General features: G+C 36.1%; 1 protein-coding gene across 1 annotated transcript in view; it reads right to left on the reverse strand.

The window, feature by feature from the left end:
• Nucleotides 1-24107, reverse strand: part of LOC107036332 (receptor-type tyrosine-protein phosphatase kappa) — a 63543-nt gene that overhangs the window by 127 nt on the left and 39309 nt on the right. Inside the window, exons 3-13 of the mRNA XM_015254253.1 lie at nt 14102-14223; nt 5527-5614; nt 4704-4780; nt 3430-3564; nt 2401-2541; nt 2153-2313; nt 1937-2072; nt 1019-1268; nt 855-931; nt 505-744; nt 53-397 (exon numbers count right to left, since the gene is read on the reverse strand). Coding sequence (XP_015109739.1) covers nt 53-397; nt 505-744; nt 855-931; nt 1019-1268; nt 1937-2072; nt 2153-2313; nt 2401-2541; nt 3430-3564; nt 4704-4780; nt 5527-5614; nt 14102-14223 — 1772 coding nt within the window. The remainder of the gene's footprint in view (nt 1-52; nt 398-504; nt 745-854; nt 932-1018; nt 1269-1936; nt 2073-2152; nt 2314-2400; nt 2542-3429; nt 3565-4703; nt 4781-5526; nt 5615-14101; nt 14224-24107) is intronic.

A 24107-nucleotide genomic window follows, 5' to 3' on the forward strand; every position in this document is an offset into this window, starting at 1 on the left:
TGTTTACCTTCTTTCATTACACGATGACGAGGGTAAATGAAATGTTAATTACCATGTTCTCAACGAGTTGGGGCCTGTGTCTTCTGACAGTCTTGACAGCCTGAAATATGTCCACCTCACCGTGCTGTATAACTTGCTCAATACAAGCATTCGCTGCGCAGTAAACACCACACCGACTCCTGCCGTCGGGCGATACCACAGCAACCGGTCCATAATCAGTCCTCTGTCGCCACCGCTCCACCATATTCATCAGTTCGACTAAACTATTCGTTGACGTCGGCACAGCCTGGCCCATTGGCCAACAGGTCAACTGAAACAACTGGACAGTCTTCGGTGGTGCTTTAACTCCTGCCATTAGTTCCGTCAGGGACACTATCTTCTTGTTTATCCTGAATACCTGTTACAAGGACCAAATTGCAAAGTGAGATCTCCCCGTCAGTCAAATAGTCGAAAACTTTGGGGCGCACTATCGATCCCAGGAAAGTTAAAGCAAGGAAAACTCACCCAAGTCTTGATGTTTGTGTAGTGGTTGTGGCTAATGTGATCTATGGTGAATACTGGGCCATATTTCTTGGAGTGTCTTCCCTCCGGCCAAAAGCTTGGAAAGTTGGTTGATACTGCTGGTGGTACACACAGTATAACAACCGCTGAGCACTCGTAATCGTAGACAAGTGACCAAAATTCTCCACACGTATGTTTCAATGGCCATTCGGTAACGATGTACTCACGGGGCTTCGTGTATCCCTATCAATCAAATTGAGTATGTTTAACAAGCCCTAGGTAAACTTAAACACAATTCTCGCATATACGGTTTCAATGACAACTGGTGATTGGATTATCCCATTGATACTCACATCTACAAATACAGCGTTAATGTAATCGGTAAAGCTATTACCCTGGAAGCTCGTCAAGTACGGACGAAAGTTGTCAGCTGTTGAAGATAAATTGTATTGAAAAATTGGTAAAAAAAAAGTATTGATATTGCTGAAAGTGTTGTATATTGAACGAGACAACTCACGTGGCACAACTAGGACATCACGATTTTTCTCTCTGTTATCCGCTCTGTGTCCACCCGCGCAATCACCGATCGTAAAACGAGGTGTTTGCTTGCAGATCTGCTGATACTCACGCTGATACTCGTTCATCTTTGTCAGTGGATTCTTCACGCTCTTCTGCTTGAGTCGTTGCGACAGCTCGGAGACGGGAAACCACGAGGCACCGCAGATGATGTACTCCTCGAGAGTGTCGTACACGAATTTATATTGGTCCTGTGAATAAATTCTGAATTGCTCGGGGTCTCGTATATGGTCAGGTTTTATACAATTATTTTACAGGACAGTGGGTTTATCGGTAAATGCATCGTTTCGCTGGTGTTAACGGTCTACTGGGTTTCATACGTTTTTGAGGAAAATAAGGGTGGTCTTCAGTGATCACAGAAAATGGGGATCACGTCGTTTATGGATGGTTTAGTCGATCCTCATGAATTGTGGGGATTTGAGGAGAAAACAATAGGTGTTTGTTGCCAGGCGGCAGTCTAGGGTTTTCACGATAATTTTCTTCTTTATAGTTGATGGGAGATATGACTTATAGTCATTCGGAACGTTATTGAATAGGAATGGGTTATTCCTGTCCTTTTCCGATGAGCTATAAAAATTTTCTCAATAAAAGAATTTTTATGGAGTGAATAATTTCTTATTTTTGGAAAAAAAAAATGAATTTCAAGGAATTTGATGATGAATGTTCATGGTATCATTGGAATTCCATTTTTTTCTCCAACAGTGTATTTTGTATTCATCACTTATGGAATGGTAATGCCTCTAGTCCATTTTAATCTCGTGTTGTCTCATCGTTAAGATGAAAATATTGTCTCCTTGAACGATTAGGGATTAGAAAGTTCGGGATAAAACTGCTGAATGTGTCGATCTGACATCCTTACCAAATTTTCGATGAGCCCTCGTCTACTCTGTCGCAATTTCTTCAAATACCCGAAGACATCGAAGGAGTCTTCCTCCTCCGCAAGCTCGAGATTTGCATCGATCGCCAGGTACACACCTGAGCGACCACCGCCATCACTGAATTTTCAAAAAATCGTGAATACATTTTGCAACAAATTAAGCAGATGTTCACTAATGATATCCCAAATTAAACCCACTTGCAATGAACAATCATAGGACCCGATTCATTCTTGATAGTTGACCCAACTACAGCTCTCACCCGTCTCCGAAATTCCAGAACAGCATTGCTGAATGGACACGTGTGCGAGTGCCATTCTGTGTAATGAAACTGCAGCAACGTGCGCTCTTCATTAATTTTCTGGATAACAATTTCAATAGAAGAAAGTAATTTAATAATACGAAAGTGTTTTTGAATTTCCATTGGGACTGGATATTGGATACTCACGCCATTCTCATCTTTCTTATAAAGTTTTATCGTTCGTATGTGAAAGTTTGCCAATTCTTCCTCCTTGAGAACGGACACACCGATGCCCCCGTACTCCTCATCCTTGTCTTTATTGGGTGGCCAGTATTGTACGCACATGACCTGATGGAACAGAAATTCAAGGGGATGGGTTGAAATCGATGGAAACACTGTTACTGGAGAAAAAGTAAATTTCCTGCACCCGGGGGAATGACGCATTATTTATTGAACAATTTTCTATTTGTTTTAATAAAAATGCTGCAATTATAGAAAATAAATAATTCATTTATCCTAAGAATGATTTTATTTCTAACTAATGGACTCTTTGTTTGGATAAAGTAAACTTTCATTTATATTCAAAAAATTATTTATTTCATCTGAATAAAAGAAGGGGACGTCATTTATCGATGAAAATAAAGTTTATTTAATGAAGATGCGGCTTCTTTAGCGGATGTATTGTTAAATTTTCCCATCTCTGCGCTTCCTTTGCATCGATTTTCCCCGGGATATTTAAATATCTCCATTACCCGTTGACTTTGTTTTCTAATTTCCATGTAAATATTCTTTGTTGATGAGGAAACTTAACTAATTACGCTCATAAAATCACATCAGCTCGTCCCTTTCATGACACGATACAGTTGAAACTCACGTCCGGACATTGCATCCCAGTCCCTGAGGCAGAGGTGGCCGAGGTCATAGTTAATACGAGGATCATCAGTGTCGGTGGCCATCGGGGACTGTACGATTGAACGGACACACCTCGATCTACATGCGCATTCGTATGTTACTCTTACCCCCCTCCCCCCTAACACCGTGTTTTGTCGCTCCACTCGCGCAATCGATAATCGAATGTTTCGCGTTTGTAATAGCGGCCGTTGGAGGATGAAAGGATTACGAGAGGGATAAGTTACGAGTTTGCTCATTGAATGTTTATACACTGAGGATTGTTATTAATTGAGATCGGGTGGAGGATTGACAGTTTATTCGGTAATTTGAGGGAGGAGGATTTACCTTGATGAAATCGAAGGTTTTTGTCAGCATGACTATGCAGGAGGCTTGCTCCTGCCACACCATCCGCCAGAATTCGGTGACGGTTGTCTCTATGGGTCCCTGAGTAACGATGTAGGCATTTGGCTTTAATATACTCTGCAAATTGGATTTAATTTTTATGAGTTCCTTCATTTTTCATTATTTGGGCGAAAAGTGAAATTTTGCGCAGATTGTGATGAAAAATGGAGTTCGACACTCGTGGGAAAAGGGTTCTTTGACCCTTGGATCAGAGGGGAGGATAGCACTCGCCTTCGGCCAGCGCTACACACCTCCTACGAGTCAAAAACGAGTCAAAAAACGAAAAGTGAACTTTTACAAACGGTTTAGTGTGCGCAAAGCGATTATTTTCCGCATGTAGTGCGTAACGTTTAAGAGCCTGCGAAAAGCACCGAATTCACTTTGCAGACACTCGTGAACTTTACGCACTCGTGTACAAAAATAACCACTTGACCCCCACTACCGGTCCGAACAGTGAACTCGACAGGTGTCGCAGAAAATTAGGGTTACACGTGCGTGCGAAAAAAGAACTTTACGCACTAGTAACACAATATACTATTACGCACTCGTGTCAAAATATATTATTTAATTTCCTAGATGGAATTGCATTTGTAGATTGAGCATTTCCAAGTGTTTTTTACAGTTTTGTTATTATATTTTACAAAACTTCATTTGTTAAATTTTCTTTTTATGAATGAAGAATGGAAAATAGTTTAAATTTTTGAATAGTATATTTCGTAACGAGAGCAAAAAAGGGTTTTTGGCGAGTGGGAGGTTTATATCACGAGCCGAAGGCGAGTGATATAATCCCACGAGCTAAAAAACATTTTTTCACGAGTTACGAACAATATTTTTCATCACAATGTGGCGGAAATTGGACTTTTAGGCACGCGGAGCGTGCCGAAAAGTTCACTTTTCGTCACAGCGTGATGAAAACACCTTTTTCCTTTTGTATTTCCGGTAAAATTATGAATTTTCAAACTTTTCTCGTCCAACACTCAGCGAAACGCCTCATTGGATTCGAATAAAAATTTTATTAAAAATTTCTCTATCCATTTGACCAATATTTTCCTTCAATATCAATAAACTAATATATTTACTCCAATAAAACGTTCCGATTACGTGAAATGAATAATTCGTCTCTTCCAAATCAAATAGACGATGAATTCGATTCAAATGATGTTCATATGATTCAAACAAACATTTTGTCAGCGCATAATTGATGAAAATTTACTCACATCGACATAGGACGCATTAACATAATCAGAATCCGGCTGGTTGTTGATAGTATCGAGCACAACCCTATTGTAATCATCTGCAAATTGAAAAATAACCATAGTTATAAATCACCCCAATTCATTTATCCTCCCCGAGGATTAATACCAGTAATGGCCCAATAAATCATTCCCATTTTCATATCGAGAGATGTCCAACGAGATGGAAGATCGCAGTGCTCAATCTTGAGTTGTCAATGAGTCGAAAAAAGAAAAAAATATGAAGGATTTCCCTCAGCAATTAGTCCAAGGCACTACCCCCTGTTGATCGTTAGACATTGTGAGCCTGGAATTTATACTCCATCGAACCTGTCGGCACATTCTCGAGTCTCTCCTACCCTCCACCCCATGTTCAACAATCACCCCTGTGTAATTAACTTCCCCTTAATTGACTGTACGTTTCCGCAAAGTACTACACTTGAGTTTGGTGACTAAATGGAAGCCCAGATGCACCACTTGTTGACGTAAAATTGACGGCCCCTCTTTACGGGGACACACCTTATGTCACAGAAACGTATTTTATCGGGTCTTCACTTACCGAGTGGGAAAAATATATCTCGAATGAGGAAAATGTAATCCTTAATCTCAAATTGAAAAATAACAAATCGTGAATTCAATATTTGCTTCTCTTACACTCGGGGAATTGGAGACTTGTATTTTATGAGAACATTTCAATGCAAGCACAGCTTTTTTAATTTCGCATGATGTAATCTACTCTATTTGCGGATTTCTCCATTCCCGGGGCTTGTGAAAATTTCACCAGCTTTTTTTTTTTAATGAAACTCACATGGTATACACCGTTGATTCTGATTCTTTTCTCTGTTGGCTGGCTTCGTAGCATGCCTGCATGAATGTGTCTCCACTTTAGCTGCTGTCTGTAACATATATGGCAAATGAAGAATTAATAAAATATCTCTAGCCTTCAGAATGGAGTTGCGGATTTTAACGAACTTTTCGGTGTAAAATCCCTTGGTATTAAAATTAAAAACTGTTTACACAATCTTAGATAATAAATTGTTTGAAATATTTCTTATGTAAATGTTTTTGAGTTGAAGACATTTGCATTCTTAAACATTCGAAACAATTAAAGTTTTCGATTATTTAATAACGAAGGCATTACGAATTAAATTGTTCTTAGAATGTGAAACCGTTACGTAATTTCAGTAAAAAAAATTGTTTAAATACCTTTCCAGATGTTAAAAAAAAAAATTTGAACTGAAAATGTGGGTTAAATTATGTGAAAAATTGCTAAACATTTAATTTTTCGTGTGATTTTTAAGAAAAACCGAAAAATAATTCTTGGAGTCACATTAGCATATTTTGTTGATTATATTCTATCACTTTAGACTTACGAAATCGATGGATTTTTGCTTGAGACTGAAAATTTCGCGAAGAATATTTTATTTATGTGAAAAATTGCCAAAAATTCAATTGTTATGTTTGATTTTTAAGAAAATCTTGGGATAATATCAATATATTTTGTTGATTATATTTTATCAATTCAGGGTTATGAAATTGACGGATTTTTACTTGCGACTAAAAATTTCAGGAAGAATATTTTCCCTGGAATTTCTCCCATTCGTGAATTTATTACACTTGGCATTGATGCCCAAAAATGCGGAGAGATGACCCACTCAGTGTTCATAAATAATGCGCCAGCCTCTTTCCGGTTATAAGCACCATGAACCTTACGTAACTAGACGACTTGCGAGTTGAAGGAACAGCGACACCTCAGTCATGTACATGCGCACATATTCTCGTGTACACGTTATTCCCTTTTTTTTGCATTGCAGTAACCCAGCTACGTTGTGTACAAATTCAGTTGCGATTGGTGCACCCCCTCACCCCTTTAGTCACTTGACTGCACTTCCAGGCTGATCCAAATGTACTTTATTCACTCCAATGACTTCCAACTTCGTCGTTTTCCCCTCCAATTGTCCAAACTTGGCGGTGAGAAAGAACATTCTTATCGCTGCACTGCTTCTTGTAATAATTTTCAGAATATTTTTCCCCCTCGTTTTTCCTTTACAAATCGGTGAGCCGTCATGCTCCAACAATTTTTTCAACCAAATTCGAGTACTCAAGACTCGCAAGCTCAAGCAGAAATTCAATCGCACTTGTGAAGCTCTCGGGTTAGTCAAGTTTTCGTCATTTTGGGAGTTTTTTTGCTGCCCCGTTACTCGAGGGAAAAAACCTCGGCATGGATTATGTAGTATAAAGAGAATGCGGGGATTCGAGCGCTTAAACATGCCGGGAATATCAGATTTTTAGAGCGAGGAGATTATAATTTATTCAAGAAAATCGTCATTATTGATTCAAGAGTTTGAAAAATATATGAAAGTATAAAAACAATTTGTTGTTTATTTTGAGTGGGACTACGCTTTTCGAAAATTGCAGTTTTCATGACTTACAATTGACATTAAATTTAAGTTGACTTCAATCAAATTATGAGTTTTAAATCACGGAATTCCGTAAAATTTAAATGCAACTGCTGCTAAATACAAATATCTAAGAAGTGGACCGGAACTTACATCCACAAATGTATTCGGAAAGATTCCCTTTATAGAATTCGCCACCAAAACTGATAATAACAATGAATAAAATAACGATAAAATTCGTGGCTATTCAGATAACTTCAAATTACATCTCTACTATTAACTATTTTTATTTGAAAATCGAGTTTTTCAAACGAAGAGTGAAAACCTCCCAATTCCCACTGCAAAAAAAAGAGATTCCTCATCAAAAATATTTTAAAAATATTTTAAATGAAGAACATTTTAAGTTGTATTTCAAATTAACATGATTTTTTTAATGAAAAAACTTCAATATTGATTTATAATTTTTTAAAAAAATCTAACAACAACTTGCTCTTCATTTTGACCTACATTTTCTAGTTAAGAAGTTTCTTGTTGCGTCTAATATGACGAAAGTGCAGTAATTCCGTCATTCCAAAGGACAGTTCAACCCCAAAAGCTTTTTCGTGTTGGTGGAATGGCTAAGAATCCCTTGATCGTCAATCGGCTGGTGGTAACACCGGTGACTTTCCATCCACATTCACTCCTCCCCTCCTTTTGTTTCGTTTCCACCGACGTTCATTCCCACTCAGGTCCTGTGGCACCCCCTCCCCCCTCCCGCCCACATGTCCCCCGAAATTACTTTCCAGATCCTCTGAAAGCAAGCACTCCACCACTTTTTAAATCCCCCAAGATTTATCCCCCAATTAACTAACACGTCTCCTCAATATAATTTTTTTTTGCCCCTCGAGGGTGGAGAGGTACGATGAAACCAGGAATGAAAATTAAAATTTCATTCAATTAATCAACTCCTTCCGCTCACCGTCGAGGAAATAAAAACCGAAATGATGGATACGATGTAAAAAAGTCTTGAACCACAGCCAGAAGATATCCTTTTACCGAGGAGTTGCTGGGATTACGTGCGTGACAAGAAATTGCTTGGCCAACAACCCCCTCGTCGACTAGCCCGATCTATCCTCATTCCAAACGACCCGACTTTACAGGCACCCTCAGGTACTTTTTCCGCCCATTCGGAGCTTTACTTTTCTTCTTTTTTTTTCGGGCTCGGAGTATAACTTTTTTTTCAACCTCTTTTTTCGTGAGATACTTTTTTTTTCTTCTACGAGATTGCAGGACGTTCGTCACAGTATGTGTATTTCGGTTTTATGTGTCTCTTTTAGCGTCAGAGTTGACTTCCTTTGGGTTTCTTTCATTATGTTTTGTAGGGTTGTTTTGGAGATGGGGCATTGTGGGCATCTGTTTTGTCATTTTTTGCTGGAAAGGTATTTTTTCAACATTTCGTGTCACTTCACTTCGCTTGACTTCTTTTTTTCGAGCTTGGAGTATTGATTTTTCAGCCGCTTTTTCGAGAGAGATTTTTTTTTTGTTGGATATGGATTTTATTTTCAGAGTTGGGTTCATGATCTCCCGAATATTGTTGACTTCAATATTTATGTCGCTTCACTTTTTTTGCAGGCTTTGAGTATAGATTTTTCAGCCCCTTTTTCGACAGAGAATTGTTTTTCCTCGATATATATTTTAGTTTCAGAGTTAGATTCATAATTTCCAGAATATTGTTGTTAAAAATTTTTAGTGTTGGGTCATAGTTGAACTTTAATATTTATGTGACTTCACTTCGTTTTACTTCTTTTTTGCTGGGTTGGAGTATAAATTTTTCAGCCCCTTTTTCGAGAGAGAATTTTTCTTTTCTCCCACGAGATTGCTGGACGTTCATCACAGCATATATATTTCGGTTTTATGTGTCTCTTTCATCGCCAGAGTTGACTTCCTTTGGGTTTCTTTCATTATGTTGTGTAGGTTTTTTTTTTGAAAATGCGGTATCGTGAGCGTCCTTTCTGTGATTTTTTGCTGAGGAGGTATTTTATTCAATTTTTTTTGCTGGATATGTATTTTATTTTCAGAGTTGGGTTCATAATCTCCTCAATATTGCCGCTGAAAATGTGGAGTTGGGTCATAGTTGGTCTTCAACATTTCTGTAACTTCACTTCGCTTCACTTCTGTTTTGCGGGCTTAGAGTATAAACTTTTCAGAGAAATTTTTTCACTTCTCTCATGAGATTGCTGGACGTTCGTCACAGTATATGTATTTCGGTTTTGTCTCTTTTTCATCGTCGGAATTGACTTTTTTTGGGTTTCTTTTATTCTGTTTTGCTGTTTTTTTAACAATGGGATATTGTGGACGTCTTTTTGCAATTAAAATTTTTTTTTTCTGGCTATGCATTTTATGGAACCCAGAGAATATATTTTTTAAAAATTGAATCAATTTTATAGCAATAGTTCGTAATACAGCTTTTATTCGCATTAAAAATCTTGTGACCCTTGGAAAAATATAAACAAATGTATTCTTGAATTAGATAATGATTTAATTATTTAGAAATCGATTTATCAGCATGTAAAAATTGTTAGAAAGTTCATTCGTTAAAAATTCAATGGAATTCTCAATTAATTCAAAATTCAAGAATACATTTGCCTGAATTTTCCGGACTTCTATTAATTTTCATGGAAAAATTGATCTGGAAATTACGATTTCCTCTGATTATTTCATAAAATTTAGACTATTAAAAGTAATAAATTTATGCAACATGCACATTTTCCCCAATAAATTTAATTCACAAATTTAAAGAGAAAATCTCAATTGGATATGTTCAGACCAGAAATATTGTGGCACCGTGTTGCTGCAGTTCCTCCGAAGATTATCGAAAATAGAGTGATGCATAAACACAATTCTCGATCGATTCACCAATGCATCACGTATATCGACAACAGTTTCGTGAACATACAATTTTTGGGGACAAGATTGCCATAATCCCGTGAGAATGCGATGAGTGTGGCGAATTTTATACGAGCAAATATCGAGGTCGTCCATCGATTTCTCGTTTACCCTTCAGATTCGGGGGTTGAATCCTCAGTGTGGTCTTACCCGGAAATTTCGTTTAGAAAATATTCGAGTGAGATAATATTCCAGTAAATAAACGTGAGAGTCAGTGGGGAGAGAAAGTTTAGAGGGAAATTCTCATCGTTAAAGTCTCGTTTTCGTCCAGATAATCTTCTACCGAAGTTTTATGGACTCCGTACTGCAATGGTTGGTACTTTTCCTTTGTCCGGGGAGAATAGAAGACTAAACTGGTTAGTCTATATCCGAAATGTCTTTTAATCAACTGCTGAATTTTCTAAAGGTGAAAAAATCCCCAGAATTCTGTTCAATTTACACACCGTGAGGAAAAGAAATTGGGATTACATTGAGAGTTTAGTAGTAATTTTCAGAAGAGTGGCATTGAATTTTATTTCGAGGGACAAATCATGAAATTTTGAAATTCACAGGAAACTCAATGAAGTTTTTGAGCTGCAGGGAGACGAGAATTCCTCTATTTATTTGAATTTTCAATTAAAACATGAACATTCAATACCAAATTACTGATTTTCAGTGAATTGTTTGGAATAATTGCAATGAAATTTACACTTTCCATTTTATTCATCAAGTTGTGAATTTTCAGTGCCAAAATTCCTTCAAATTTCATTGAAAACTAAAAATTAAAAAAATTAAAATGTGAAAATTCGATAAAAATTTTCAAGTGTAATGCAAATTTCAGATAAAAATTTAAACAGTCCCCAAATACATTAATCTTAGAACAAAATTTCATCAATTCAAGAAAGAAGATATTTTCAACACTAGATCCAATTTTCTCTTGCAATTGTATTAGTTTCTTAAAATATCACTGGAACAATAACACGATAAAAATTCCCACTTGCCCCGGAAAATTCAACCAACAATTGTCAATAGTGCAAACAGGAAAGTAAAGCACTTCAGCTGCAAATTTTTTCTCAATAAAAAAAAATAAAAAACTCGTGTTTTCTCTCACAACAGTGACCAGAGGCTGATGAAATCTCTCAACTCCCCTGAATGTAATCGAGGATAATCCTACAAGCGCGACCCACGATGATTTCTTGTTCAAAGTACTCAATCTTCTCAATTCTTTCCCTCTTCTCTATTTTTCCTCATCTCACTCTTGTCTCAGTGCTCCTCGACATCTCTATTCACCCCGGTTCTCCTCGTCATCACTTCTCACATCTGCGAATTCTCATTTGCATCCATTCCCGGAGTGATTTTTCGCGGTTCCCGGGGCGAGACCTTTGTGCAACATGCCACCAAACTTTTCTCCGCATCGGGAATCCCCCAAATCATCAAGACCTATCGCCCCACCGAAAGTTCACGGCGAATTGAAAGGAATTTTTTTTCATCGCTTCTTGACACGCCTGATCAGAGCCCTCCGGTAACTGCGCAATATTCAATTCCTCTTCGTGACTTTTGACAACAGAGACTGCCGTATAAATCCCGTGTTGTATAAAATAGAGGAGAAGTTTGCTGGGATGAGAAATAACTGGAAAACTATGAAAAATGTTTTGTTTGATGCAATAGGTGCTTTCTCACTGGTGTATGTTCAACGTATGTCGATATTTTCCAGTACGTTGCCTGCGAAATTCCCATTTTCATGTGTCAGTTTTAGACGTGTGTCACGAGTCCCTCAATCACAAGTGCAGACTATTTCTGAGAGGGAAATAAACCGCGTTATATCGAATTGAAGCGGCTTGTTGTTTCATTCAATTATTGCGTGTAGTTTTTTTTTAATGAGAAGAATTAAATTTTGAGAATTAAAAAAAATTAAGGATTGATAAGTGATAAATGATTTATAAGCAATCATCAATGGAAAATTATTGAACTTATCAATGGAATGGTCTGACGAGAATCAGAAAAAATCAATTTTTTGGGGATTATTTATTAAAAAGGTCTTAATCTTCAAAAATAGTGATTTTCAATTATTTCGAGAATTCGTTAATTTCTTTAAAAAGTAAACATCATTTTTTAAATATGTTTTAAATGTGTTGAAACAGTTCAAAATGAAAACTGAAAGAATTGTAGAATTTTTAGTAACAAATGGGGTTCAAACGTAAAAATTGGAAAAAATCATATTTGTAGTAAATCATTATTTTTTTCAATATTCGTTGTCTATAAATAAGCAATGGAAATAGTTTAAACTCAAAGATTCTCACTTTCTCAGTATAAATAACAAACAACAAATCGCAAATCCCTAATAATTAGGGATATCTTCCTGAAGATTAGTGACATCTCCTTCAAAATCAAAACTTTCTTCTCCTGTGAGAACACTTTCCAAAAAGTCATGAATGATTTTCAAGATTTCCCCTCGAAATCTCTTCTCCAAAAACTCCCGTAAAATGGTAAATCGGTGTATGTGACCGATACTCACACTCGTTAGTCCTTGCACCTCAGTTTTCAACGAGTTTGAGAACTACTAGACAGCTTTCCTAACTATACAGTAAAGGTTGGAAATCAGTCTTTGATGCTCGTGAGAGAGTCGACGGATGAGTTGAGCGCTCAGAACTACTTAAATCCCGTTCACCCCTTGGTTTATGTTCACATTGTGATTATGACGTCTCTGACTGAAGTCGCGGTGTGTTACACCGACTGAACAAAGAAGTTAATTAGCAAATGGTGGTTTTTAATTTCATTATTCTGAGAAGCTGTCGAGGAGTTTCTCTCTTATAAAAATCAAGGTTCAAAAGATTCTCCAAAAATACCCGTTCATTCATTCATGAAACGGTTTATCGATTTTCGAGGGCAATACCGGGAACATTAAAGCTCTATATGTGTCCCAATGACGCTTTCAAGAGATGTAAACACCGAGTGCTAGCGCAAACGCGTGAATTTCAAATTCCAAGAATGTAAACAGTCGTTGAATTTTCTAGTACCGCGAGAAACATTTATTCGATTCAATCATTCCTTTGGTAAAAAAAAACAATTAAAACATTATAATTTTGAAGTTAAAATCATTCTTTTATTGTTATACATTTGTCCAAATTTGGAATGTTAAAAAATACATTTATTACCATTTAAAAATCTTTCATTTGGATCAAATAAATTATTTATTCAATGGTAATAGATTATTTATTTGGAATGAATGAATTGTTTAGTTATTATATATGGTTGAAATATTTTTATTAGACTGAACCTAACATCTCAAATAAAGAGTTTTACTCATTTCAAAGACATCACTGCTCTGGGTGACATTTCAAAAACTGTCAACACCGAGAACATAAATTTCTATATGTGCCCCAATGACGCCTCCACAAGATGTAAACACCCAACACTAGCACAAATGCGTGAATGTCAAACATGAATCGACATCGATTATCAGTTTTTGTAATATTTTCGTTGTAATTAAAAAATGATACAATAATTCATCATTTAAATTTTCAATTGACTCTTGGGAAAATATTTCTAAATTTCATGCAATGGATTTTTGATCATCCAAATAATTGTCAATTCTCCGAACTCAATTATTGATTGGTAAAATAATTCGGAATTTGGATATTCAATTATTGATTAATTGAATAATTTAAAATTGACGAGTCCTATTAACAATTGACTTCTTTAAAATTCAACTTTATTCAATTCATTTAATTATTTAAGAGTGTAAAAACTCGTTGAATTTTCCAGTCCCCCCCAAAAAATCGATATCATCTATTGTTCCCAATTCATAACACCAAGAAGAGAGTAAAATTCTACAGACTCAGGAAGGCAGAAATTTTATCATGAATATTCCTTTGTCGCCCCATGTTTTCTTTCCTCTCCATCAAGGGGAAAAAAAACATTTTCCCTCACCTCTGCTTTGCTCTTGAGGATTAAAAAAATTGCATGCACGACAATTTTCATCAGATATATTTACAAAGGAGGGAAATACCAACGCGAAAATATTAAATGCATAATGAGGAGCATAAAACGAGAAAAGAAACGTAAACAGCGAGGACTTACCTGAAATTCAACGCGATAGAGAACAGGAAACTTTCTACGTAATTCGCAGAGCTTTGGATACTGTGAAAGAGGCGTTGGTGCTGATGGCAAAGTTGTTCCAATACCTCCAAGTTCCTCACTAGCTGTGAATGAATAAACAACTGTTACTCAAATTGCAATTGCCTCCCATTAAAATTTTCACTAACTAGGTATGAATCGAGGGTAAAGATACGGATATAATTGTTTAAGGCTGACCCTCTTATCGTGCGCTCACATAATGGACTTGCTAGTGGAAATTCAAAGTGGCTTTGCGTGGTTGCAATAAACATGAACGTCCGGAGAACGTGTATGTTAATGCAAGCGCTGCCTTGATGTGTGTAAATTAACGTTGTGCTGCTGGAGAAATTTTGAATTTTCACACAGTAGGGAAGTTTGATATTTAGTTTACAAGGGGTGCATGGGAGAGTGGGTTAACATTAGCTTTCTGTAATTCTCGATATTCCCTAATCAAATGATACGATTTGCATGAATCAGACCTCATTTGAAGCTTAACGAAATATTTTGAAAATGAGCAAAAAAATAGAGAAATCTCAATCTGCGGTTTTCGAGTTTTTAACGACTAAAAATGACCTGTTTTGCCCCACTCTCTCTTTGTATTCGAATAAAGTAGCTGCTACCCTTCCGACTCGACTCTTTGAGTGAAAAAAAATGTTTTTATATTTAAATTATTCTTTGATTTTTTGAAAAAAAAAATTTAGATCTTATTTTTTGTGTTAATATGTTCTAATATCATCTTGGATTGATCAAGACATTAAATCATTGAATTGTTTTTTTATCAAAAAACGAAATGGACAAAATAGGGAAAAAGAAAGAAACAAAATCAAATGATTTTTTTTAGTTTGTTAATCAATGAATTGTCAAGTAGTTTTTAATTAGTATTTAATTTAATATTCAAGATCAAAATTTTTTTGAGACAATGAAGGTACACACAACCCTCCACTCGCATGGAATCATTTGCATTAATCACAATAAATGTCTTCGCCCCGAAAAATTCAGCATTTACACCAGCTTTTGTGTTGAGAATCCCCAATTTGCTCGGCGAGTCTATTGTCGAGGGAGTTTAACCCAGGGACAAAGACAATTTTCACCTACTCTACTATTTTCCTTAATGTTTCCATTTACGTACAACTACATGTACGAGGGGTAATAGTTACCAGCGTCATATCTCTATTCTCTTGAACAACATCTCTTGAACCAAATTTCAGACAATGCGGCGAAACGAAAGCTCTAATTAAAATCACACTATTTTCGTCAAATTTTCCGTCAAACTGTTGGAATTTTCCCGGGATTTCCGGCATTTTTAAGATTCTTGCATTCACCCAGAGAAATTCTTTATTCAAATCGAATAAATTTTAAAAAGAACGAATTTATTAAAATATAATAATTCTTTGTTTCAAAAAAAAAATTATTTACTTCCCAACAAAATATAATTGAAATATTTCCATTGAAGCAGCCATAATATTGATGAAAAAATTGATGAAATGAATAGAACAATCTGGAATAGAGACTTCTGTTTGATTGAAATGCGTCATTTCTCCGGTGTATTTTCCAACTCTGATCGAGTACCCCATAGATACATATTAAATGCGTTAACACCAGTAATTTTGCCTTCTCGTTACAATTAGACTGGATTGAACCACCCTGACCCAGTTGGCATCGTTCAGTAAACGAGAATGAGCTTTCTCGTTCACTAAAAACAAACGAAAGATGTCAAGACCCATCTCCAATCGTCCCAGACACACACTCGACATTTATGGCCTTGATTGATTGAGGATATTCCATTAGGCCTCTGCCAGAGCTCCAAAAGCACCTCGAGCCATTTTTTATGGGTGCGAAAAAATTGGGGCGGAGGGGATGCGGTAGGGAAGAGTCGAGCCTCAAATTAGACGAATCAGAGTCACTGTCTTCGTGAGAAAAAGACGAAAAATTCGAGGAGGAAGAGTGAAACTTTGGGGAGGGAGACGTGACAACTACTCAGTGCGTTAGGTCATTTAACCAGTCGGTATTTACGCAGTTGACTTTGAAATCGAGGGTTAGGGAAGCGCCCGGGTGCGTAAAAGCTGCCTTGACACAGTTGGGGTTTGGGCACCCTCCAACACGTGTGTTTGATCAAGAGAATTATCCATGGCGAGCTCGGGGCAATGCAATAATAAACAAATCGATGATCCAATCAATGAAATTCATTTTATTTATAAAGGTGTTTAACATTTTTTTATGATTTTGAAGAATGGTTTTTAAAGAAAAATTATATTAAACAATTATTTCAATTAATTTTCGTTTCGTGATAGTTAAAAAATGCATAGAACGACAAATTTATTGAAAATTATTCTTGAATGTAAGCAATCATGCAATACATAGCCCTCTAAGGATTTTTCATTTAAATTTTAGTAAATGTTTAATAAAAATTTCACAACAATTTTGTAATTTTTACCAGTGCTATTGCATTTCCTCTTCAAAATCCGGCAAAAATGAGCAATTAATCATTCTTAAACAGTAATTTCTGACATATTTCCCCTTCATGTGAAACATTGAATTTTAATCCTCAAAATTAAAATAATGGAATTAATTGCAGAAATAAACAAAGACCAAAAAACGGCAAAAATACTGCAATACCCTTAATGATCTCACATGAGCTTAACATAATAATCAAACATTTGACGTGTGACATTCACTCTTTCCGGCTAAACAATCAAAGAGGCCTCAGGCGCTTTTATGTCGACAAGAGGCCGGACAGTACAAAGAGGAACTTTATTAAAAGAACAAATAGAGTATTTTATAGGAGAGAACATAGCCGTGGCGAGAGAGGGAAAGAGAGAGGAAGTTAACGGTGCAGAGCCAACATTCGAGGGATTCGTACTATGTCGGTGAAAAATTTTACGCCCCATAAAATCGTGGACGACGTTTTTCATGAGTATGATGAAATTTTTATGCCTTCTTTGATTTCCTTTTCGTTTCCTCTACAATGCAATTGAGGATAATGTTCCTCATACAATTAATGGAATTGAATTATTACGAAGGATTGAGGACATCTTCGAGACGAGACATTTTATCATTTTTGTCATAAAAACTTTCATAAAAATAAATTATTTCAGAAACTTGAAGTATAGTTTTAGTTTTTATAATTTTATCTTTTATTATTTTCAAGTTTGATAAATAAAATAACAGCAAAATATTTGATATCCTGGGATTATATAGGGATTTAATAAAAGGTCCTATATTTAATCTCAACTGTTGAAAAAGAGTTCAAAGAAAAAAAAAGCGGCTGAGGTATTTAAATTTCCTGAAGAAAAATATTTTCACGGAGGAAAAAGTTGAGAAAAAATCACTTGAAGGGTTTTTTCACTTTACATCAAGGGGAATAATGCGAAGGGAATTGTGAGTTGTAATTCCTCCTGAAGCGATAAAATGTCCCGTGGCGTTCTGGATAATTTTTCCTCATCTTTTTTCTTCGTAAAAACAATTCCCCTCCCTGACCCTCCCACACACACAATTTTACTAGCGACACGTGCACTCTTATTCCATGTACTTCCCCTGAAACTGACTGAAAACTTGTTCATAATACCGGGTTTACGACTGGCCAACTTTTAGGCGGAAATAAATAAAGCCCGCGAGAAAATCTACGACTCGGTATGCAGCAGCCGGTGTTTTCGGGTACTTAAAAAATAATCATGAAATGCAGGACACGAGAGAGTAGAAGGAACTTTTAATTGCCGGAATGACTGGGTGCTTTCATTGACAGATAGAGAATAACAGCCACTGAATTTTTCATATCCCGAGGTATGAAAAATTCATCGACTCCACTTTCTTCAGGAGAGAAAATAATCAAATAATGCAGAGGGATTTTTTTTTCTCATCACTCTCTGATGTTTTCTCGGCTTGATATTCACTGGACTGGACAAGCTCACTCTCGCGCGCGCTTATCTATCGCCTCATTTATTTGTGACGAGCTTTCTTTCTTCGTTCAAATTCCGACTATTGAATTTCATACACTCATAAATGCATTATAAAAATGGATGATAGATGGAAAAAATTGTGCAATGCCCACAATTGTTGAAAAAGAGGAAATATTATGAATCGATTGTTTTTTATAAAAGTGAGCAATTTTAGTGAATTGTCCAGAAAATTCGAGAATTCTTTAGAAACTGAATAATTTTATAGTTTTTCTTCGAATGAAAAAAAAAAACAATTTCCTAGAATCTTATTAGAAACGGGGGAATTTTCTCGTTTTTCTGGAATTTAGAAACCTGAAGAGAATCAACTTTATGCCATTCGCGAAAAAAGGGAATTCAAGGAATTGAAATTAATGAGATTCATAAAGGCACATGATGAATGAAAATCCAAAAAAGAAGAATTAACGGATTTCACGCTTTATAAACATGAGAAAATCGACAATTACTACAAAAACGTCTCAATAAAATGAAAATGTGCCTGAATTTCGGAAGACCAGGGGTTCAAACATCTTAATTCATATTTAAAATTCAGACAAATTTTCGTTTCAGTAGTGAAGTGGTAAAAAAGTACAAGTCAGTTTTGACTATTGACCAGTTTTCAATGAATATCTCGGAATCTAAGGGAGATGGCAAAATTTTCGTTACAACATTTTTTGTAGAACCGATTGAGAGCTACAACAAATGTAATTACGAAAATTTCGCTATCTCCCTTAGAGTCCGAAGTAAACCATTTTACCACTTCGCTGCTGGTTTTATTCAGACGTTTGTTAGTGTCTGAAAAATGTCTACAAGAAGTGTGTGAAATTCAGACATTCGTTTTGCTGTGCATTTTCGATATATTTTGATATGAAACACGTGAAGCGAGTTCGTAAAAAAAAATTTCGAGAAGAAATGCACTTTCCCTGGTTTACGAATTCACCACAGAAACAGATAGGATAGGAATCCAAAAATCAATAATGCGATTCTCACATTTTATTCATTTCCGGGGTAATCGAATGTTGCGGCGAGGAATGTCGATGAATGCAGAATGCCGAGTTGTCGGTATTTTTGTGCAGTTTTGTCGATGCACCAATGAAAAGCCTGAAATATCGATTGCCGTACCACAATCAGCGAAATTCTATACGCCGGATGACATTATATGCCGCGGCGCTTCCATACAGTATTTTGCGCCGGAGATGTCATGAAAATATCCGCAATATTCAGTTGCTGGAGAGAATTGTGGGGGTTTGAATGCCACGGGGGGAGTTGGACGTTAATTAGCGGGAGTAGTAAGAATAAATGGTGCATTTTTTTAAATTTTAATCACTGTCGTCTACACTTTTATGAAATTACTTCTGAGTTTCCAAGCATAATAAAAATTCTTGAAGCCCTTAACAACGACTAATTTACGCGAAATTTTTATACATTTTGTTACTGATAAATCTGTTAATTGGAGTAGTCAATGAAATTGAAATTTTCAGGGCCATATGAAACTGAAAATTATTGTACATTGTGACAAATTCGGACAATTATTGCTCGGATTTTTAAATCTATTGAAAATTCGAGCTGTTATTGGGAGAAAATAAATTTTATTAAATTTCCAGAATGAATGAGAAATTCCATAAACAATTCAATCTTAAATTGAATGCAAATTCCGACCAGTGAAATTTCAAAAAAAAAAAATTATCACGACGTATTAAAGATAAATTACTTTACGCTAATTTTTTCTTCGAAATCCTTTTCAACATTTGCATTTAAACATCAGAGTTTCTCTTACTTGCGAAACATTTCGTAATATTAAAAATTGACATGTTCAGTTTTTATTGGTAACGAAATTACACTGGATTTTCAATTATTAAAAAATTCAAGAATATAGACACGTGAATTTCTTCTGATTTTTAATAATTTTCAGGGAATGATTAAGCTGAAATTTCTTTTTTCCGTCAATTTTTTCATAAAATAATTCATTCTCAACGACTTTCCTTGAAATTTCAGTGCAACTCTCTCGTAATAAAAATTTTCAACAAATGTACGGGAATTTCAACTAAGAATTTCCAATAGTGCATCATTATAATGATTTTAAAACACGAAAAATCATCAATTTAACCCCGAAAACCTCAATTCTAAACTCAACATCTTTTAACAATCCTGTAAATGACAAATTTTGTCTGATTTTCAAGGAAAATGCTTTCAGAATAAAAATTTTCTGGCACGTGTTTGATTTTATTGTATCTCTTCTCCGCAGATAATACCTGATTGATCCAACCATCGTAATATCGGCTGAAGCACAGTCAATGTCAATAAACTCCGCGACTGAACCCACTCCATCTGATCTGCATAACCCCGCCATAACCCGTTCCCACCATTTATGAAGTAACTCACCGGCCATATATTTTTTCTTCACACTGAGTTTGACGTCTCTATCGCGACACCCACGTGGGAATTTTTTTCTTCCTCAAAGCCCTTGGAATTTTCTCAATGGCATTCTGCCAAGAACGTCGAACCCCCAGAGTTCGTAAATCTTGGTGAAGTCGTAGACATTTCGTTGATGATTCATGGGAATTTCTCAGCGATCTGTATTCCCTACAATGGCTCCAAATAGGAAAGACGGAGTAGAGAGGGGATTACAATGCTCTAGTGCTGGTGATTCTCGGCGGATAAGGTGTGAGAATTTAGGGAACTTTGTGCTCGACAAAAAGTTTTAGCCGAGGGGTGTTGGAGCGAAAGTTTTGTTTCGGAAAACAAAGTTATCTCGAGTGAAGTGAGATAATTATTTTCAGATTCCTCGTGACTCCTGGAGTTGTAATAAAATTTTCAACGGCACTTGGGGAATTACCGTGGTTTGAATTATTTTCATTTGGTTAATTGTATTTCATTTTATCAAGATTAATGGGTATTGTATACCATGATTTATCTCCGCTGGGCTATCTCTTCTGGTACGTGTGAATTAAGAGAGGAAGGATGCGAGGAAATGAAGTAAAGCTGTCGGGTAAATGCCTGCAGTTAGATAATAAAAAAAACTTCAACTGCGGCACACTTTATTATTTCACGGTGAGGGGTCTTTTACGACTGTCACTGAACATTTTCATGAAGAAAATTGTCATTATGGAGCCTCGGGGCCCATTCACAATGGGTCGTTTAGAATATTTCTCGTCTGTGGAATGAGTTTAATCGCAAACAACGCGGTTTGTGGGAAACTAAACAATTCAATGGAATTCTAATATTGAAGTGGTAGAATGGAATTGAAATTTCGGGGACAGGGGACTTATTCTCAGGAGAGTGACGGTGAATTTGATTTACGGGGAAAAAATATGTTCTTATTTCGATTGATTGATTGATTCAGTCATTCATTCATTGAAAGACTATTCATTCATACTTTTAGTTAAAAAAATTAAAGAATGAGATGATTCTTAGGTTTATCACCCCTATAATTTTCAGAATACATATATATATATTTTTTAAACACTCAAAGACTTCGGCCGTAGGGGTAGAACTACTTTAAATCGAATTCAAATGTATAACACTGTTGAAAAATTCCACAGGAAATTTCAATTTTCGAAAGGGTCTTGGCAATTTCTAATAAGTGACATGTCTGTTGAAATTTTAAGGAATTCTGTCATTGAAAATGCATAATTATATGGATAATCCGTGGGAATTGTAAATTTTAGTTTAATTATTTCGGAAAAATTAATGAAAAATCCGGGAAATTCCGAGAAACCGCTCTTTGAATTCCAGATTCCTCTGAATATTCAGGGAATTCCAAGAACTTTAAAAAAATGCCCTGAAAATTCAAGGGAATTTGGCAGTGAATATTCATTTTCTTGTCGCTAAAAAATTGGGACTTTGCTTGAATTTTCAGAGAAACTTGAAATTCCATTGACTTGTTCCCTTTAAATCCAATTCAAGGTCTTTCTCCGAAAAGTTCAGCCAAATTTTTTCAACAGTGAACATTGAAAATCCACATGCAACTATTCCTTAAATTGCGAAAAAAATTTGCAGTACAATATCGTCTTCTCTATTCCAAAATTATCAACTTGGGTTGGTGGATTAAAACTTCCATCAACATGACGGAGTAGACTCTGTCCACCGTTTGCGGAAAACTTGAAATTTCGAAAGCTTGCGGTTTGGAATAAGCATTCCCACATTTTCCCCATTTTGTTTTACACCGAAATGTCCTATTTTATCTTCTCCGAGTGCAGATTGCGAGGACTGCGGTCGGAGGGAATAAGACTGAATCGAAAAGTTTTTCCACGAATTGAAATATCGACTCCGACAGAGAAACCTGCATCCAACAAGCACATACCGTGGATATGTATCGGGGATATATATCGGGGTCACTGTGTACTGTTTCTCAGCGACACTGGGGCGCCATTTCGTCCATGAATCTGTCTCTCTTGAGCACGTCGCAGGGATGCGAGCACACGTTCGCCATATGTTGGCGAATTTTCGTGGAAAGGAGTTTGAAATATCGAGGGAGCTTGTCACCAAATTCATGCATCAAAAAAACAATAATATTACCAATAATTCTAGACAATAACGCATTGTTGAAAATTTTTGGCTGAAATTGCAAGGAATTTCCGGAAATCAAAATTCCAAGTTTTATGGAAAAATCAATGGAAATTGTACATTTCAATTGAATTATTCCATGAAAATTAACAGAATTCCGGTAAATATTTTCTTGATTTTTAAATTAATTGAACATTGAGCGTAATTTGAGACTGAATATTTATCTCTTCATTGAAGATTCAAGGTCAGGAAATTAACGTCTAAAAAAATTAATGGAAACTGTGAATTTCAGATCATTTAACAAAAATATTCAGGTGAATATGTATTCTGAATTCCCAATTGATTGAAAAATCTGCGGAATTTTTTTCTCTGTCAATTTTTTTTTCGCAAATTGCGATTGTTTAATCAAAAATAATTGCAAATTTTCCGGCAATTTTTTCCGGGGAATTTTTCCCAGAAAGAAAAATCTGGGAACCAAATGACAATTCAACGGCCCATGGAAATTCAATTTTCTTCTAACAGTGAATCCTAGAAAAATGAAAAATCTTGAAAAAGTCATGAAAACCCTCAATTCATCGTAGCCCATCGCGCTGAAAAAGATTGTGGGCCTCTGGGAATTGCCACAAAGCACGTTCACGTCCCGGAACGAAAAATCATCCCGGAATTTCACTCTGAAATACCTCCAAACCTCGAAACAATTTCAGCTCACTGCTATTTCGTTTCAGGATGTGAGAAAGATAAGGGTCCTCGGACTGATTCCATTCCTCTTTTATCACTACCCCTCAGCATCTACTTACTAACAGCTACACTGCGGTCAGAAACTGTAATTTCTCGTGGTTAAAGAGACAACGGAGAGCAGTTAAGCAATATACAGAATACCCCAGTGCTATTCATTCCGTTATAACCTAGCTGACTTTATTCTCGTGCTTAAACGTGACCTGCCTTTGAATGTCTCACGTGGAAAACCCAGGGATTAAATTATACTCGTCCCATTTGACTAAGATACTGTCTTTTATCTTTTTGGGGTGACAGCGGGGGGTGGAGAAATGGAAATTCAAGGTGGAGTGAGGGGAAATTGCTCGCTCGGCTGTACCGGAGGTGATTTTTCACGATCAATATTTACCTGGACTGCGGCTTGGTTGACTTACTGTTTAATGGTGAGGTATTTATCCTGAAGTTATTGAGGGGGGGGGGGAGTGATACATTTAGGCGCGAAATGCAAGCAGCAAGTGAATTATCGTGAATTTAAAAATCATTTCACGAGGGAATTTTCTTCCTGGTCGCCACACTTCACATTTTTACATTTCAGACCGTTCCACATTATTTCCAATTGAATTCAGAAAATTTGAGAATAGGACGATTACAATGCTTCTAATTGAAAGCAAAAGAATAAATGAGAAATAATTTCGCTATAAATTTCCTTCATATTCCAAGAATTAAGGATATCCAAGTACTTTGGCCATTTTTTCTCCAGTGAAATGCTCTTCTACTTTTTTAATCGAACATCGAGGCTTTCATTTCAGCCCCATTTT

Source organism: Diachasma alloeum, unplaced genomic scaffold, assembly GCF_001412515.2.
Source record: "Diachasma alloeum isolate Michigan unplaced genomic scaffold, Dall2.0 Dall_scaffold_00208, whole genome shotgun sequence".
In the NCBI taxonomy this organism is placed as follows: domain Eukaryota; kingdom Metazoa; phylum Arthropoda; class Insecta; order Hymenoptera; family Braconidae; genus Diachasma; species Diachasma alloeum.